Source organism: Anabrus simplex, chromosome 4, assembly GCF_040414725.1.
Source record: "Anabrus simplex isolate iqAnaSimp1 chromosome 4, ASM4041472v1, whole genome shotgun sequence".
In the NCBI taxonomy this organism is placed as follows: domain Eukaryota; kingdom Metazoa; phylum Arthropoda; class Insecta; order Orthoptera; family Tettigoniidae; genus Anabrus; species Anabrus simplex.
In genome coordinates this window covers 2,333,692-2,353,231 of record NC_090268.1, presented here as the reverse complement: position 1 = coordinate 2,353,231, position 19,540 = coordinate 2,333,692, and the positions used below count along the sequence as shown (strand labels likewise).

Genomic DNA, 19,540 nt, shown 5'->3' with positions numbered 1-19,540 from the left:
GCTCAAGAAACGACATTTCCTAAATGAAGCTTAGGATGTGGATGAAGAGTACGTTGCCGACAAAAGTGGACAACAGAGGTCTTTTTGGTGGAAAACCGAAAGCCATGTGTGAAGGTCCACTGCTTCACTCTCCTAATAGCTTGCTGTAATTGTCGCTCTGCGACAGCCATATTACGCGAGCTATAGTGCAGAGCAAAATCGTCCATATATAGCGACGGTATTACTGCTGAACCAGCACCAGCAACAATACCGTTAATGGCAATCGCGAACAGAGTGACACTAAGAACCGCTCTCTGTGGGACTCCATTTTCCCGAACGTGGTATTGCGAATATGTCCTCCCTACTCGGACACGGAATAGACGGAGGGACACAAAGTTCGCAATAAATTCCGGCAAGTGACCTTGGGAACTCCACTGATGCAGTACTGATAGGATACCATATAGCGATGTGGTGTCATACGCCTTTTCTAAGTCAAAGAAAACAGCTACCAAATGCTGTTTGGGCAGAAACGGATCCTGGATAGAGTTCTCCAGGCTCGAAAACAACACTGGTACTCGGACAAGAGTCCTTGTTTCTCCGGACACCACATATGTCGGCGATTTACCATCCTCTCAAATACTTACACAGGCAGTTTGTAAGACAAACCGGTCTGTAACTTCCTGTAAACTTAGGATCTTTGTCAGGCTTGAGGACAGGAATGACTGTGCCCTCTAACCACTGAGGCGGAAAATCACTCTTTATCCAGATTTGGTTAAACATACGAAGGAGATATAGTAGACTATCCTCACTAAGGTGTTTCAACATCTGGTTATGGATATTGTCTGGTCCAGGAGACGTGTTCTTGCAAAGCGCTAAGGCGCTGCGAAGTTACACTCCGTAAAGGGCACGTTGTAGTCCTCTGAAGCTTGAGTGGCAAAACTAAGGTGATGACGTTCTGCCTCCTGCTTCAGAGCGAGGAAATCACGATGGTAATTCTCGGAGCCAGATACATCCGCGAAATGACTAGCTAGAGAGGTCCAGTGACGACACTGCCTGCAATGGAAATTCTCGGTACAGGAGATGATCCCTGGATTCCCGAAATATATCGAAGTTTAGTCCACATTTGCGATGATGGAGTATGTGACGTCATGGACGACACACATCTCTCGCACGAAGCTTTCTTACTTTGGCGAATAAGAGCTCGCGCCTTAGCGCGGAGTTTTTTAAAATCCAAGTTAACCATAGTAAGCTGCCTAAGATAGAGTTTATGAGCGCGGCTGCGTTCTTTTATAGCTGCTAAAATTTCTTCGTTCCACCACAGAACGATTTTTCGGCGAGGAGTCCCTCAAATGAATGAAATGGACTTTTCAGCAGCAGCAGCAAGAATAATTTGCGTTATGTAAGTTTTATCACCGTCTACTCTCCTTCCAGTTGCGTCGGTAACTGTGAACTTTGGCCAATCAGCACATTTAAGAATCCATCGAAGAGGAGCCTCGATATATTTTTGCCTCAAGAAAGTAATAATAATAGGAAAATGGTCACTATCGCTATTTTCCAGCTGGAAAATTTATAATGTCCAATAACGGACCATTTATATTGGTATTATAAATTTACTCATTAGGGATAAATATTTCAGATTCCCTATGGGAATCAACATCTATATCATCTGAGTCATCTGAGCCAAGCAGGCATCAATTTTCGGTAGGGAGACAAAGTCTCTCATAGTGCATTGGCACTGCCGGTGGCTCCAAAAAATTGCCTACACATTGGCCTCCACGGTATGCACTAGCCAGCGTCTTGGTAGGTGTGCTAGGTACCAACTGAAGAGCCCAATCTATCAGAGGGCGAAACGCTGGCAACCAGGAATGAGTTAGCTGGAAAATTTATAATGTCCAATAACGGACCATTTATATTGGTGTTTCAGCAGTATCAAAGTCTGTGGACTGTACTGTCATCATCATATATGAACTTCCTGCAAGCAGTAGGTGGAAGATCTGTAGCGTAGAGATTGAAGAGAAGTGGAGAAAGGACTGAGTCCTGTGGTAATCCATCATTTAATCTATAGGACCTGCTTGTGATACCATTCAGGGTACTTCAATTAGTCGGTTTCTGAGCATGTTGTTGAGCAGTAACGCTAATGTCTTGCAAGGAATGATTTTCAGTTACTTCAGGATCATTCCTTTCTGCCATACTGTATCGTACGCTGACGACAGGTCTACTAACTATGCAATGTTTTTCTTCAAAGCCCTGTTCAATATGAGCGGCTAGTGCTAAAACCCGATAGCAGCAGCTTCTTTAAGGTCTGAAACCTGTCATACGTCGTTGCTTTATGTCCGTAGGTCTAATATTAAATCGCCCTAGATGTGTACCCCGGGTGTGTTAAATAAGCAACAGCGTTGGCGGATATTCCAGCAATTAGAGGATACAGCACAACAGTGCGGTCTACCCCCCAAGTAGTGCCGCTAAGAAACTTCAAAAGCATTTCGCTTTTAATGTGCGGCTAAAACGATAATTTTCTAAGGAAAAAGAGATCGGTTGACACTTACGTCAACTACAGGAAGTAATTAAAGGATGCACTTACGGCAGAAGTGTACAACAGACGTCTTTGAGGTTGAAAACCTGAAGCCATGTTCTAAGGTCCACTCCTGTTCCTATGTCTTAATTGCTTCCTCAGCAACGGCCATATTTTGTGAGCAAAATCGTCTACATATAGCAAAGGTATTACTGCTGAACCAGCAGCAGCGACAATACCGTTTATGCAATCGCAAATAGAGTGACACTAAGAACCGATCCCTGAGGGACTCCATTTTCTTGAACGTGGAATTGCGAATATGCCCTCCCAACTCGGACACGTAATGGACGGAGGAACAAAAATTCTCAATAAAAACTGGCAATTTACCTCGGAAATTCCACTGAAGCAGGGCTGAAAAGATGCCGTATCGCTATGTAGTGCCCAAGGCCTTTTCTAAGTCAAAGAAAACAGCCACCAAATGCTGTTTTCCGAGAAACGCGTGCTGGATAGAAATCTCTAGGAGTATCAAATAGTCAGTGGTCGAGCGAGCAACTCGAATACCACATTGGTATTCAGAAAAAGTCCCCTTTTCTCCAGGCACCACACTATTCGGCGATTCACTATCCTCCCAAAAAGCTTATACAAAGAGTTAGTAAGACAAATAGATCTGTAACTTCCTGGATACATAGGATTTTTGTCAGTCTTGAGGACAGAAATTGATAAGACCTCTCGCCATTGTGACGGAAACTCATCCTCTGCTGAGATTCGATTGAACACACGAAGGTGATTCAACATCTGGTTTATGACATTGTCTGGTCCGGGAGCCGTGTCCTTGCAAAGCGCCAAGGCGTTGCGGATTCTCACTCCGTAAAGGGCACGTTGTAGTCCTCTGAAGCTTAAATGGCAAAACTTAGTTAATGAAGTTCTGCCTCGCGCTTCAGAGCTAAGAAATCACGATGGTGATTCCCGGAACCATGCACGTCCGCGAAGTGACTCGCTAGATGATGAGCAACTGAAAGGTGAAGCTGAGAAGATATTGCCTGCAATGGAAATTCCCGGTGCTAAAGATGATCCTTGCTTACCCAAAATACGTCGAAGTTTCATCCACACTTAAGATGTCGGTATATGTGACGTCATAGTGAATATATATCCCTCCCACGAATATTTCTTACTTTGGCGAATAAGAGCTCGCGCCTTAGCGCGGAGTTTTTTTAAATCCAAGTTAACCATAGTAAGCTGCCTAAGATAGAGTTTATGAGCGCGACTGCGTTCTTTTATAGCTGCTAAAATTTCTTCGTTCCACCATAGAACGATTTTTCGGCGAGGAGTCCCTCAAATGGATGAAATGGACTTTTCAGCAGCAGCAGCAAGAATAATTTGCGTTATGTACGTTTATTCGCCGTCTACGTTCCGGCCAGTTGCGTCGGTAACTGTGAACTTTGGCCAATCAGCACATTCAAGAATCCATCGAAGAGGAGCCTCGATATAGTTTTGTCTCAAGAATGTAATAATAATAGGAAAATGGTCACTATCACAGAGACCAGCGTGTACATTCCACTGAAGTGGAGGAAAAAGCGCTCGGCTGTATACACTAAGATATATGCGAGAATATGTGAGTGGGTTCACCTGAATTCAAAATAAATCCAGCTCTTGTATTAATCTCTCCAACTCTCCTCCCCTGACACAAGGCATTGTAGAGCCCTATAAAGGATTGTGGGCGTTAAAATCACCCAAGAAAAGGAATGGAAATGGAAGCTGATAATAAGTTCAATAAAGTCATTGACGTTCAGCGGCTGACCCGTAGAAAATATACATTACACACTCTTGTCATGACAGTCAACGGTACCCGCACCGCAACTGCTTCCAGCGGGATTCTTAAAGGAGCCTCTTCGCTCTGGGTATCAGGACGAACAAAAATACCAACATCACCGGACGTCCGGTTAGCATAATAACGTTTTGTGGAGAATAGTCTGAAATTTCTCAAAACCGTATGCTGACCGTGTGTGAGATTAGTTCCCTGAATACAGATTATACTCGCCGCAAAACTGACTAATTAACTGGCGCAGCTCAGTAAGATGCCTGGCATAACCGTTACAATTCCACTGTAACAGTGCCATAGTGTGGACTATAAAAAGAGAGCTAGGTTATGAGCGACAAGATGCTCTTACACCTAAACAATATCCGTAGATGTAGATGGCACCTCGACGTCCATCCCCTCATCAACGGGCGAGGGGACTGGCGTCCAGAACTTAACGAAACTTTGGGGCGGGATTTCTTCCTACGAGAGGAGCGCTCAGGCGTACCTGCTGGCACTGACTCTTACCCTCCAGATGGAGGGCATGATCACCCTTTCGCAGGAGAAATGTGGGAACGCCTGGTAAGGGCGTTCCTTTCTCCGCATTCTTTTCTTGTTTAGAGATAATCTCCCAGCCTGGTCGAAGATGCCTCTTCCGCCGGCTTGGGCACGGCTTTCACCGACCTGTTGGTGGGGGGGGGGGAGACTTACTCCCCACTCTGCTGTGCCGGCTTAGAACTCCCAGCCGGCATAGAGTTCTTAATGGTCGAAAGTTGGGTAGCCCCCACTTCGAGATTTTACTCCTTGCAACTTTGCTCTCAGGAGAAACAGCCGCCTTGGGCGCAGCGATCTTCTCGGGTAACGATGTCGTGAATGACGAACCTAGGGCCTCTGAGCTATCACGCTGTAGTCTAGTCTGTTGGCAGGTATATTCATGAAATTAAACGTACAGCGCGCTTCCTGTTAGGAATGACCTTTCGGGGTCTTGATCTCCTGGATTCGTTGATGATGATGATGTTTGTTGTTTAAAGGGGCCTAATATCTCGGTCAAGGCCCCTCATGGTACGAAATGAGACGAAATATGACAAATTGAAGTCCCAAAATCCTATACTGACCAGATTTCAAAACGTGAGGACGAAGAATGAATTGATGGATATGAATTTAAAACAATCATTGGATCCGACACGCAATGCCTCACATTCACAGAAACTGACGTAAAACAATAGTATTACTGACCAAGGGACTATAGCAGGATGCTGAATCGATGATACTTGTAGTCTAAACGGGTCAAAAATTCCAAGTCATCGGCCCCTTATCAAGGTACATATTGCTAGGACAGTGGAACCATGGCATTTGTCATGAAGCGATACTAATCAAAAGTAGCTTAGACTCGCGGTAATCCACAAACGATGGTACTGCTCATAGGTAATGAAATTCGTGATGATGATTGTACCGGGCGGTACACCTCCACTCCGCTAATTTAAAATGTGCGCCAGTTGAAACTCCTCTGCTGGAGGAAGTCTGAACTTTATCTACGCTATTAATTCTCTACTTTCTCAGAAGATGTCACCACGTGGAAAATTTTGAGTTTTTGAACTGTGTCATTTTTGATGTGGTTTTGTTTCGCTTGAAGTAAGAAGTGTGAACTTTCTCTTCTAGAGGACACTACTGAAGATCAACAACAGTGCAACCTAGTGCGGAGTCAAAGAACTATTTTGTTGGAGAAATTTTTATTTCAAATGTTTGTTCTTTGCTAAAAATTTTTCAGTCTTTGGTTAAGTTGGCAATATTAACCCCTTCTTTCCCCTTGTTTTAAATCTAGCCTATCCCCAATTTCTTGAATTAATTTTCCACCAATTATGTGTTTCTTCTTAGTATTGTGTAGGGGGTTTATTGATCTACCAATAAAATCATCGCGGGAGGGTGTTTTCATTCCCCTAACGCCTAGAACCTTCTGCGAGAGTATTTAAACTGCTGATTTTAGGGTCTCCGGGCCACTTCTGTTCCATCTTTCAGTGTATAAAGTACATAGCAGGAGGCGGGAAGCGCCTCTTTCCTCGGCAGCGGTCATCAATAAGGTAATGGCCGATTAATAAATTCTTTCTTTGCTAGCTCAGCAGTTTAACTCTCGGGGCGGGTGCGAAGCGTTCCTCCATGTAACCTTTTCCTAAAATGTAACGATCTTTTCTTCTATTCTCTTTTAAGCTGCATATTGGGATAGAGAGTGCTAACCCTCTCGAGCTCCCACTCACATTGTCTTGAGGTGAACTTATTTTCTCAACCTATTCTTCGTTAATGTAAAACAAATTGCTCTTTTCTAAAGTCACCTCGGTAGTATGGGATTAGCCCTTGCATTAGTGGCCTAGAGCCAGATTAGGTTTTTAAAAACAAGTGTATTAGGAGTGCAAGATCGCCTCCTCTCAAATTGTTATTTTAGAGGTCATGTAATTGCCCATTTTTATTTAATAGACCTCAGTAGGTTGGGTATTTTACCCCTGTGTCTATGTCCAGTGAGGACAACTTGAAGGTGGAGTTTGGTGTGGCCTGGGAGAGGCTTAAATTTTGAGAGCGAGTGGCTCTTTTGAAAATTGAGTGTTGTATGCCTCGTGGAGGCTTTTCTGTGTAATTTGGAGCAAGGGCTCCTAGGGATGAATGGGGTTTTCTGCCCCTCTGTTAAAACTCGTGTTTGGGGTAAAACTGAGCTGATTGCCCAAGCAGTGTAAAATCAGGGCGCGAAGCCCAATTCCTGTAAATATTGTAACTACCCTTTTTGATTTGCTACTTTGTACCTGCCATGCTTGTTATTTCTTTGTTTTTGAAAAGAAAATATAACCTTGTTAAATTTTAAATTAATTTTACTTTAGTAGCTTGAGACCCGTTCACCACCCCGCACCTTCTTTCACGCATAACTACCACAAAAACACGGTAACAAGTGGTAGCAGAGCGTGGTTGAATGGGTCTCAATTTAGCCCCTTTTGACGGCTAAACATTGTTTGTTCCAAACTCTAACTATTTTCCCAGTTGCTGGAATTTTTTGAGTTTTTCAAAATTGTTCTGTCACCATGCCCGGCCCTCGCGATGTTCTCCATATTAACTATTTGCGCAAGGAGGAGTTGATCTATGAATTGACTATTAGAAATGTACAATCTGGAGGCACGGTTGCAGTAGACACAAACAAGCTTAGAGAGTCCCTAGATTTGCCCATTTCCATCCCCAATTTGGGAGAAAAAGAAATTGACGACTCTCTTTCCACGATCACGGAGAATATTACTGGGCTAGCTTCTGTAGTTAGTTTTTTTGATGAAAATGATCCTTCTCCTAATCAAATTAAGCGTGTGCAAGCTAGGCTATATCATTTTTCGAATAGGGTTAACGATCTGTTGTCTCTAAAGTTGAATGACGTTCAGAAGAAGGAAGCTAGTACGCTGCTTGAAAATATGTCTGAATTATCTAGCAAGGTCACTCAATTGTTAACAGGGGAGGTTCCTCCCAAAAGCGATCTACCCACCACAGTGAATGCAGGTAGTGAGGAAGCGCCTCCCAAGGGAGAAGTTAATAGGATAACCGTTGCTGCTCAAACTATCCCTGCCCCATTGGACAACGAATCTGAACGTCGTACATCATTGAGTAACATCCGTTCTGAATTAACTTCCTTGCCATTGAAACCTTTACCTACTATGTCACCCGGGTTTAGCAGCTTGCCTCATCCATTGGCAATGTTGCTCAGAGGTATCTCTAAGTTTTCCGTTAATACCACCAGTGATGTAATTTCTTTTTTAAGATTTCTAGATGAATTTCAGGATCATGCCCTTGTGTTTTCTCTTTCTCCATGTCAAATTTTGCAAATTATCTATCCGTATGCTATTGGTATTCTCTCAGATAAAATCGTAAGAGCCATTGCCGAGCAATCGTCTATTGAGGATTTCCATGCCCATTTGCTAGCTAACTTCATCCCGGCTAGGGCCAGGTCCTCCCTTATTCAGAAGTACTATTACCGTGTACAACGCCTGGATGAAAACTTGGCTGATTTCATACAGGACATTAAGTTTTATACTAGGGTGTTTGCTCTTCATTTCCCTGAGGATCAGATTGTACAAGCTATTGTGGAAGGGATTTCACCACCCTACAGGTCATATTTGTGTTTCGCGGCGTGCCCGCAAACTTTCTCTGAACTTGAAGCATTGGCCGTCTCAGCGATTCTTTGCGTGTCCTTTAGTAATACTCGGCCTCCACCTCGCCGACCAGTCAATCCCCGTAAATGTTATGCTTGCGGGTCGCCTGACCATCTGCGCAACAAGTGTCCACTGATCAAGTCAAGTGGGACAAGGAATGGAGCCGGGTCATCACAAGGCTGTTTTAAATGTGGGGCTTTCTCACATATCGCCAAGAATTGTCCCAATTCGAATAGCACCCCCTCCTGCTCAACTTCTGGTGCAAATTCCACCTATGCCAATAATAAAAAGTGACTAGTGGCTTCGGCTGAGTCGACTAATCCATCTTCCCGAGACTCAGCCCCGGGTAAACAGGTTGTAAATTCAGGGAACGAGCAATTTTCAAATTCATCTTTTGAAGGTCCCAAAGAGTGTCTTAGGATTGCGGCGGATTCCCCCGCACCGGTCCCCTTTCTCAAAATTGAGTTAAATAACGAGCCTATAACAGCTCTCTTAGATTCAGGTAGTGTTTGTTCTATTATTTCGGCTGATTGGTATTCAAAATTGAAATCTGTTTGTAAGCTTCCTAACTATTGTTTGTCGGCGATCCAATACGTTTCGGCTAATTCCTCTCCATTAGAAATTCTCGGTTCCTTATATGTCAAAATTCGTATTTTTCAATTCACATGGAAAGTTAAATTGTTTGTGGCCAAGCATTTGTCTTGCCCCATTATATTGGGAGCGGACTTTATTTCTCACACTGGTCTTGTGCTCGATCTTCAGAGTAGGTCTTGCACTTTCAAATTTGCCTCTAATTGTAATATCCCTCTATTAAAGTGTAATTCTGCATCATGTTCTTCTATTTCGCCTACCCAGGATGAGATGTTGTTAGACCTTAGACATCTACCTGAGGAGCAGGCTGATAGTATTCGCAAATTGTGTCAGTCGTTTCCCGAGGTGTTCTCTGATACTCTTGGTGTTACTGACCTTATTGAATACAAAATTGAGGTCACGGATTCGATTCCTGTCCGTTTTCCACCTTATAGGCTATCTCCACCTAAAATGAAGGCTCTAAAAGAAATCATCGATCAGATGTTGAAGGACGGTATTATTAGGCCCTCTAAGTCAGCGTATTCTTCGCCTATTTTTTTAGTCCCGAAACCCCAAGGAGGCTTCAGGCCTGTCATTGATTACAGGGCTGTCAATCGGAAGGTGGTGTTACAATCTGTGCCCCTTCCCGACCTTCATTCTTGTTTTTCATGGTTTCGTAAGGCCAAGTTCTTTACTATCCTGGACTTGAATCAGGCCTATAATCAAATTCCCCTTGCCGAAGAGTCTAAACATCTTACAGCGTTTGCCACGGACTGGAATTTATACGAATACAACCGCGTGCCTTTCGGGCTCCCCACGGGAGCAGCTGTACTCACTAGGCTACTAGATAGGGTCTTCTCCGACATCAAATTTGAGTACTTATATCACTACTTGGACGATGTCGTCGTATTTTCAGAGACTTTTGAAGAACATCTAGATCATCTGCGAGAAGTTCTCGATCGCCTTCGTAAGGCTGGGTTAACTGTTAAGTTGTCCAAGGTTGCCTTTGCTAAGCCCTCTATGTCTTTCCTAGGGCATATTGTGTCACCGGATGGTGTAGCAGTCGATCATTCTAGAACACAGGCCATCCGTGATTTTAAACCTCCCAAGGACATTAAAGGTATCGCCAGGTTTATTGGTATGGTGAATTTCTTCAGGAAGTTTATTCCTAACTTCGCTAATAGAGCGGCGCCCTTAAACCTTCTTCGTAGGAAAGGCATCAAATTCGAGTGGGGACCTTCTCAACAAGCCGCTTTTGAAGACCTTAAATTAGCTCTTTGTAATGCCCCTGTACTTGCTATGCCTGATTTCTCGAAGAAATTCATTGTCCAAACCGACGCATCGTCGTCAGCGGTAGCTGCAGTCCTTCTTCAAGAGACTGAACTAGGGAGGCGCCCCATCGCCTATGCGTCTAGGACATTGTCGGCTCAAGAAGCCAAGTATTCCATCTATGAGCTCGAAGGTTTGGCAGTCTTATTCGCCTTAGAGAAGTTCCGTCTCTATCTGGAACATGTCAAATTCGACCTGGAGACAGATAATCAAGCCTTAAGCTGGGTCTTAGGTAGGCCGCGTCGTACTGGTCGTATAGCCCGCTGGGCCATCCGTATTTCTGCCTTCCAGTTTGACGTTAGACATATCAGAGGTACCGAAAATGTTGTTGCTGATGGACTCAGCCGTATGTTTTCTAACGACGTTGAGACCCACGAACCGGTCGACAGTTCATCACCTTCCGAGTCCATACTATCTAAGGTTAATGCCATCCTAACAGATGCTCCCATGCTCTTTAGGGATATCGAAAAATACCAACGTGAAGATCCGACGCTGGCTCCGATAATGGAAACCCTTTCTTCTGGGGAACATGTTGTCCCTTATGTTCTGAGGAATGGTGTTCTATGTTGCCCTTCGAGGCATGATAAGATGATGAAAGTTGTTGTTCCAGCGGTTCTTGTACCTATGATCTTCAAGTATTATCATGAGACCCCATTAGGAGGGCATCTTGGTATCTTTAAAACTCGTGAAAAGATTCGTGAAATGTTCATCTGGAAAGGTATGGACGGTGAAATCCGTGAACTAGTAAAGGCTTGTAAATCCTGTTTGCTTAGTAAACCGACCATGTCCACCAAGGTAGGCCTCTTGTCTTCAAAGCAAGCGTCGCGCCCCATGGAACGCCTGTATATTGATTATGTAGGACCATTCCCCCAGTCAAAGGGTAATGCCAACAAGTTCATCCTTGTGTGTGTAGATGGTTTTACCAGATTTTCTTGGTTATTTCCGACTAAGCTGGCTACCGCTCAGTCTACCATTACTTGCTTAAATTCTATTTTTGCTTCTTTTGGTCCGTGCCAATATATTGTATCTGATAATGCTAAGGCTTTTACATCTAACTTATTTCGTAAATTCTGTTTTGACTTATCCATCTCTCATGTAACTACTTCTGCTTATTACCCTCAACCATCTCTGGCTGAACGGGTTAATCGTAATCTCAGGTCCGCACTTATTGCCTATCATCACGAAGATCATTCCAGGTGGGACACGTCCCTGCATTGGTTAGCTTTTGCTTTGAATTCGGCGGTTCATGAATCTCATAAGTTCACTCCAGCTTCCTTGATGTTCAAGTTTGTTCCCAACACGCCGCTCTCTAACCTTTGGTCTCTGAGTGACATTCTACCCGAGACAATAGATCCGGGTAATATCAAAGATCTTTGGAAGAAGGCTAAAGCCAATCTTAAGGTATCTCATGAAAAGGTTAGGGAAAAGTATGATCGTGGACGAAGACCCACCACTTTGAAGGTAGGTGACCAGGTGATGGTCAAGAATTTTGTTCCCGCGGGCAAGCTTGCCCCCAGATTTCATGGGCCATGCATCATTCTCGATTTTCTTACTCCGGTTACATTGTTAGTAAGCAATCCAGCCACCGAGAGGATATTTAGGGTTCACCTGTCCCAGGTGAAACCGGTGTAAATTTTGTGTCAACTTGCTTCATATAATTTGATAGGAATATGAAGGTTATATTTTTTTTTTTTGAGTTCCACTCTTAAGGCATTCTGCTCCTTCTATTTTATTTTATATGTAAGCATTTCTGTGAAACCTCCCCCGATTTGTTAAACTGCCATCCTGTCCTTGCCACGGCCATTACCACGCTCCCGTCTCCTGCTCCACTACACACAGTGGCTGGCTTAGATGAAATGCCATGGATATCTGCACGCCGCTGGCCCCTCAATCTCTCTACATGCCTGTACCCTCAAAAGAAACATGATGGTCCAACACAATTCTGCCGCCTAGCTTTAATGTTTCAGTGCCCCCGCAGCCGCGCGGCGCCGTGCCGCAACTGGGTTTGAGGAATGGCCCCCTCGGCCCCAGCGAGGGCGACATGTGCACGGCGAGCCGGAGCTCTCCTCCCGGCCAAGGCTGATGTGCGGCGCACGACCTGCTACTTGCCCGCAGCCTGTATACGTTCACCGCGGGCGCGGCGTGTTTGAACACCTCTGCTTCCCTCATAGTGCGGGCGAGCGGTATCTCAGGGTACTTGAGGGGTCCGAGCGGCCTCCTTTGGACGCAAGCTGCAACGGCCGGTCTGGCCATCCAACTTCATCAACCTCAACTACATGGACAGTTACGATAAGCAATGACTACACTCGGGAATTCAACAGCAATATTTGGTGGACATTGCAAAATTTTTCATCACTTTTAAGTATTAAAAGTTTATCCTCAGAATTCTACTTCTACAAACTTAAAAACTATTCTTCATCTGCAACAACAAAATTTTGAAACTAAATCAAACCAAATTAAGAAAATCTTATAAATTTTTTTGGCAATTAATCTCCATATCTACATCAAAACTTGGACCTTGTTTTCAAACAATTTCATGTGTCACCCCGGGAGGAACTTTTGGGGGAGGGAGGTCTGTACCGGGAGGTACACCTCCACTCCGCTAATTTAAAATGTGCGCCAGTTGAAACTCCTCTGCTGGAGGAAGTCTGAACTTTATCTACGCTATTAATTCTCTACTTTCTCAGAAGATGTCACCACGTGGAAAATTTTGAGTTTTTGAACTGTGTCATTTTTGATGTGGTTTTGTTTCGCTTGAAGTAAGAAGTGTGAACTTTCTCTTCTAGAGGACACTACTGAAGATCAACAATAGTGCAACCTAGTGCGGAGTCAAAGAACTATTTTGTTGGAGAAATTTTTATTTCAAATGTTTGTTCTTTGCTAAAAAATTTTCAGTCTTTGGTTAAGTTGGCAATATTAACCCCTTCTTTCCCCTTGTTTTAAATCTAGCCTATCCCCAATTTCTTGAATTAATTTTCCACCAATTATGTGTTTCTTCTTAGTATTGTGTAGGGGGTTTGTTGATCTACCAATAAAATCATCGCGGGAGGGTGCTTTCATTCCCCTAACGCCTAGAACCTTCTGCGAGAGTATTTAAACTGCTGATTTTAGGGTCTCCGGGCCACTTCTGTTCCATCTTTCAGTGTTTAAAGTACATAGCAGGAGGCGGGAAGCGCCTCTTTCCTCGGCAGTGGTCATCAATAAGGTAATGGCCGATTAATAAATTCTTTCTTTGCTAGCTCAGCAGTTTAACTCTCGGGGCGGGTGCGAAGCGTTCCTCCATGTAACCTTTTCCTAAAATGTAACGATCTTTTCTTCTATTCTCTTTTAAGCTGCATATTGGGATAGAGAGTGCTAACCCTCTCGAGCTCCCACTCACATTGTCTTAAGGTGAACTTATTTTCTCAACCTATTCTTCGTTAATGTAAAACAAATTGCTCTTTTCTAAAGCCACCTCGGTAGTATGGGATTAGCCCTTGCATTAGTGGCCTAGAGCCAGATTAGGTTTTTAAAAACAAGTGTATTAGGAGTGCAAGATCGCCTCCTCTCAAATTGTTATTTTAGAGGTCATGTAATTGCCCATTTTTATTTAATATACCTCAGTAGGTTGGGTATTTTACCCCTGTGTCTATGTCCAGTGAGGACAACTTGAAGGTGGAGTTTGGTGTGGCCTGGGAGAGGCTTAAATTTTGAGAGCGAGTGGCTCTTTTGAAAATTGAGTGTTGTATGCCTCGTGGAGGCTTTTCTGTGTAATTTGGAGCAAGGGCTCCTGGGGATGAATGGGGTTTTCTGCCCCTCTGTTAAAACTCGTGTTTGGGGTAAAACTGAGCTGATTGCCCAAGCAGTGTATAATCAGGGCGCGAAGCCCAATTCCTGTAAATATTGTAACTACCCTTTTTGATTTGCTACTTTGTACCTGCCATGCTTGTTATTTCTTTGTTTTTGAAAAGAAAATATAACCTTGTTAAATTTTAAATTAATTTTACTTTAGTAGCTTGAGACCCGTTCACCACCCCGCACCTTCTTTCACGCATAACTACCACAAAAGCACGGTAACAATGATGATGATGATGATTATGATAATGATGATGCTTGTTGTTTAAAGGGGCCTAACATCTAGGTCATCGGTCCCTAATGGTACGAAATGAGACGAAATGAAATGACAAATTAAAAGTCCAAAAACTTCCACTGACCACAATTCAAAACGTGAGGACGAAGAATGAATGGATGGATTGATATGAATTTATAACGATCAGTGGAACCGACCTACAGTGCCTCACATGCACAGAAGCTGGCATAGAACAATAGTATTACTGACCAAGGGACTGCTTCTATAACACAATACTGAATCGATTATACTTGCAGTCGAAAGGGGTCCAAAATCCAAGTCAGCGGGCCCTCACAATGGTACTTATCGCTACGAAAGTAGAAACATGGTATTTGTCATGTTGTGGTACTAATGAAGAGTAGCGTGGACTCGTGGTATTCCACACATTTTGGTGCGTAATGAAATTCGCACATGTATTACAGACCTACGCTGTTTCGCACATTGTGGCGCCATTTACAGGCAACGCGAACCACATAAGGGTTCTAACCACAGGAACTCGCACTATCTCATATAGTGGGTACTCACTAACCCACAGTGTCGCTCCTAATCACAGGTACTGTAAAAGCCTGCAACACACTCTATTGCTACTAATTACAAACCTATTTTATACCTAACATAGTGGTACTACGCGCAAGTTAAAGCGACCCATGGTGTTCCCCGCGTGGTGGTACTAATCACAAGTAGTTTCATGGTTCTAATACAATCATCCCTTGGTCGCCCCTTGTAGTCGCCTCTTATGACAGGCAGGGGATACGGTGGGTGTATTCTTCGTCTGCGTGCCCCACCCACAGGGAGTTGTGTGTTTGGTCCGCGGGAGGTATTTTATTTCCCTCAAGTCCGCCGGCAAACCGGTTAGGACCCCCCAATCTGCAACCTTGGACGCGCCACGTGGGAGTATCACCTCTCCCCTTCTACGCCAGCGTTGTAGGTTTGTGGTCTCCTGGATTCTCTTCTCATTCGGATTTGTCGGAGAGTTGCGATCTCGAGTAGAATGAAGCCCAGAGCAGTTAGTGCACCTATAGGGAGTTGTGCACTCTTCTCTGCCGTGAGCTTCTCTTTCGAATGTATCACACACGGACTGATTCGAACAAAGAGATACCATACGTCAGAATCTCTGGCATTGATAGCATCGCAAAGGATGCGGGGTGTACGGCCTCGCATCGAAACTATAAGTTGTAACCTTGACTTTTTCTGGTAACAGTGACAACTTGAAACAATGAAAGCACCAGTGGCAACGTCTTCACTGTTGTCTTTGCGCGTAATGCGCTGGACGTGTGTCACGCCACGGTTCTTCATGGTCTGCCATCAGCTCATCGTCAGTGTTCAAAATGTTGTCACGGTGGAAGATGACTCCGCGAATTAGATTCAAGGATTTTACGGGAATTTCGCCAATGTGATCGAACATATGAAACTGGTTGATATGGACTGTTGTGCGAGTCTTTAGAAGCAAAATACCGTCGCGTATTTTCTGAGATCAAGCTCGCCGTAGACGCTTCCAATGTGTCTACTAAAAAGGATCTGTTTTATCAGGTTAAAATCGTGCCCATCGGTTCTGGCAGCAACCAGAAACCTAGGGAAGCTGAATCCCATTCCTTCATGCCGCGCATGTTCCCAGCGGGTTGAACCCCGCAAGGAATCAAAAGTTAAAGTCGTCGGTGGGGGACCACCTTGGGCAGGTCAAAGACGTTTCGAAGCCATGGCCGAAATAAATCTTCCCCGAATACCACCCACTCCGATCAGGGGCATCTGTAGCCGAGCCAAACATACAATACTGGTCGTAGCAGGTATTGCCCGGGGTCCGATGTTGGACAATGCCTAATACGGAATGACCGAGGCAATGAGCACTAGGACTCCCTTCCTCAAATCACCTGCAATAGCGTGCACAGAGTAAAAAATATGGATTTTTAAAAATAATTCGGCTGTGCGGAGACCTATGTTGTCACGCGGACACTACTGCGTGGGTACGCTGGCTACCCGGGGTCACCATAGGGCTGTCGAGGCCCATATCCGAGCAGCACGCACATTAAGAATTTTGAATTGGTCTACAAATAACCCTCAAAAAATAAAAATAAAGAAGGGACCGATGGCCACATGAACCGTTAGTCACCTTCTACGACACGCAGGGATTACCTGTTAATGTATTCAGCCCCTACCATTCGCAGGGGGTCCAATACATGATACTAATCCACAATCCATATCCGCGCCGAGGCAATGCAAACCCACGGCGTATCACACATTATGGCACCACCCACAGGCAACACGGCCCCATGGTGTTCCTCACATACTCTCAGGCAACACACATCCATGGTGGTATTAATCACGGGCAACAACCAAACCCGTGGTGTTCCTCACATAACGGTAGTACTCCTAGGTAACGTACATCCATGGTTTTCCTCACATGGTGGTACTAATCGCAAGAAACGTCCACCCATTGTGTTCCTTAGTATTGACGAGTAGTCTCATTTCATCATCACTTGGTCGCCCCTTTTAGACGCTTCTTACGACAGGCAGCGGATACCGTAGGTGTATTGCTTCAGTGTATATCTGGGTGTTGTTAAGGAATAGACTTAGCGACAATATAGTGGTGAACGTATCTCGTGTGATATTTACTTGCATTAGATTAAAGTCGCACTGAGAACTACATTTTCGCGTTTAGCGATCTTGTTGTTGTTGGTTTACTAACAACCAGAGTATTTCACCTGAAATTGTCTACAAACCTGTTCTTACACACGGTAGGTGTCATACCTAAAAACTTTTTGTCAAACGTGAACTCTTCATTGAACATTACAACAGACTAATTTGATTATTTACCACGCTAATTAAACGCTGAACCGCTGCCCAATGATCCGTATCACCGAGAGAGACTGAATTTTAGGAAAGTTATGCTGCACAATCAAGCGAAAAACTGAAAGGAACACGTGCAGGACTCCAGCATTCGAGCAGCTACCGCTTCCTGGTTGTGGTGGTGATAATGATTGTTTTAAGTGGAAGTACAACTAGGCAATTATTCTCTATTAAAACACTTCGAAGAATTAAGTTATCGGAGGTAGTGAAAATTACATACTCTGTAGGTCTCGCAATCCATATCATCTTCAGGGCGATCTTTCCTCTTATGGTGCTGTGAACTGTTTGTTGCAGGCCCATGACCTACAAGCGAGAGACTTCAGCGGCACTGCTGACCCCTACGCCAAGATCCGTCTGCTACCTGACCGCACGAATGTCTGGCAGACTCGCATCCACAAAAGGACTCTCAATCCAGGTATGGGTAGGAGTATATTGCACATTCCCAAGGCAGAAGAGAGACTCCCTGGAAGTGCTAGGTGTAGGATTCACGATTTGAATAACACCCTACCTCTTCTTCATAGTGCACAACTCATCATCAACAACAAAAAGAAAGAACTTTGGGGGGGGGGGGTATGAGCTCCGAAAAAATGTTCAGAATTTACAATAGTTAACGGATTGGTTGATTTACATGGAAACGAGCGTTATTGCCCTTGCTCTTCGAGGGCACACTTGTAGGAGTCTGCGCTCCAGCTATATCATATTCAATTTTTAATTGCCCACATACAACCTATCGATTGTCCCTACTTAAAGTATTTACACACCGTTGTACTGATGCATCAATTGCTCGCCGTTCCTAAGAAACACATAAATACATTGCAGGGGCAGAATTGCCCATACCAAATTGGCCTTAGTGTAAAACGAAAAAGTTGAACGAAAGGCTGCCCTCTTTGTGGCGGTGGCAAAATCTACGTACTCTTGTTTGGAAACAAACTCACGTGCTTTTTTCTGACAGTTGTCATCCGCCATCTTTAATCAAGAGAGCACAGTGCTGCCATCTTTAGCTAGATACCTTTGAAATGTGGTGGCGGCAAATTGAAAAATTCCACGTGCTCTTGTTTAATAAACAAACTCACGCGCTTTTTGTCAGCTGTCATCCGCCATCTTACATCGCAAACCTCAGTGCTACACTCTTTAGTTGAAATATGGTGGAGGATAATTTAAAAAGAAAAGTTCTACAGCAGCCATCTCTCGACGCTAATTGCACAAGATGGTGGCTATACATGACTCCTTAAAGGTGCTTATGCAAGATGGTTGCTATACATAGGTTCTTATGAGACTCCCTTGGGATGCTTGCGCAAGATGGCGGTTATACAAGGCTCCTTATGAGACACCCTAGGGATGCTTGCGCAAGATGGTGGTTGCTCTTATGAGGCGGCTTAAGGGTCCTTGCACAAGATGGTAGAGACGCCCCTAAGGATGCTTACGCAAGATGGCGGCTATACATAGCTCCTTATGAGACAGCCTAGGGGGTGCTCGCACAAGATGGCGGCTACTCTTATGAAGAAAGCTAGCTTAGAGGTTACTGGGCAAGATAACGGTTGCTGTTATGCATGCAGTGGAGAGCAAATTGAAATTCTATGTGCTTAATCAACAGAGCACCCTGCTGCCCTCTTTAGCTGAAATGTGGTGGTGGATAATTTGAAAAATTCTTTTGGAAGGTGTCATCTTTAAACAATGGCGACTATACATAGGCTGTTAAGACCTTATCATTCTCCTCCTCCTCCTTCTATAGCTCCTCCTCCTCCGCCTCTTATGTCAAGGCATAGCTTTATATCGAACAAGTTTAAACCTGCATCGCGAAGGCAAGCGTGTGCAGCGATAACATTATTGTACATGTTTAGACTTGCGAAACATAAGAAGAGTAGAATCAAACGCTGTACTCGATACAACATGTGATCAGAACATTGATTGATGTGTTCAGAACACAAAATAAGTGATCAAGACTAGAATCGAACACTGTACTCGATACAACATGTCAGGGGATACCCTTGTTCTAAGAAGATCAGATTGAAACATAACAAGACTAGAATCGAACACTGTACTCGATGTCGTTAAATTCAACATGTGATTAAAACATTGTTTGGTGTGTTCAGAACACTACATAAGTAGAATCGAACGTTGTACTTAATACAATATGTTAGGGGATACCTTTGTTCTAAGAAGATCAGATTGAAACATAACAAGACTAGAATTGAACACTGTACTCAATACAACACATTAGGGGATAACTT

At 44.0% G+C, this 19,540-nt stretch overlaps 1 protein-coding gene across 1 annotated transcript in view; it reads left to right on the top strand.

The window, feature by feature from the left end:
* Window positions 1–19,540, top strand: part of Sytalpha (Synaptotagmin alpha) — a 652,840-nt gene that overhangs the window by 457,952 nt on the left and 175,348 nt on the right. Inside the window, exon 6 of the mRNA XM_067146141.2 lies at window positions 17,604–17,724. Coding sequence (XP_067002242.2) covers window positions 17,604–17,724 — 121 coding nt within the window. The remainder of the gene's footprint in view (window positions 1–17,603; window positions 17,725–19,540) is intronic.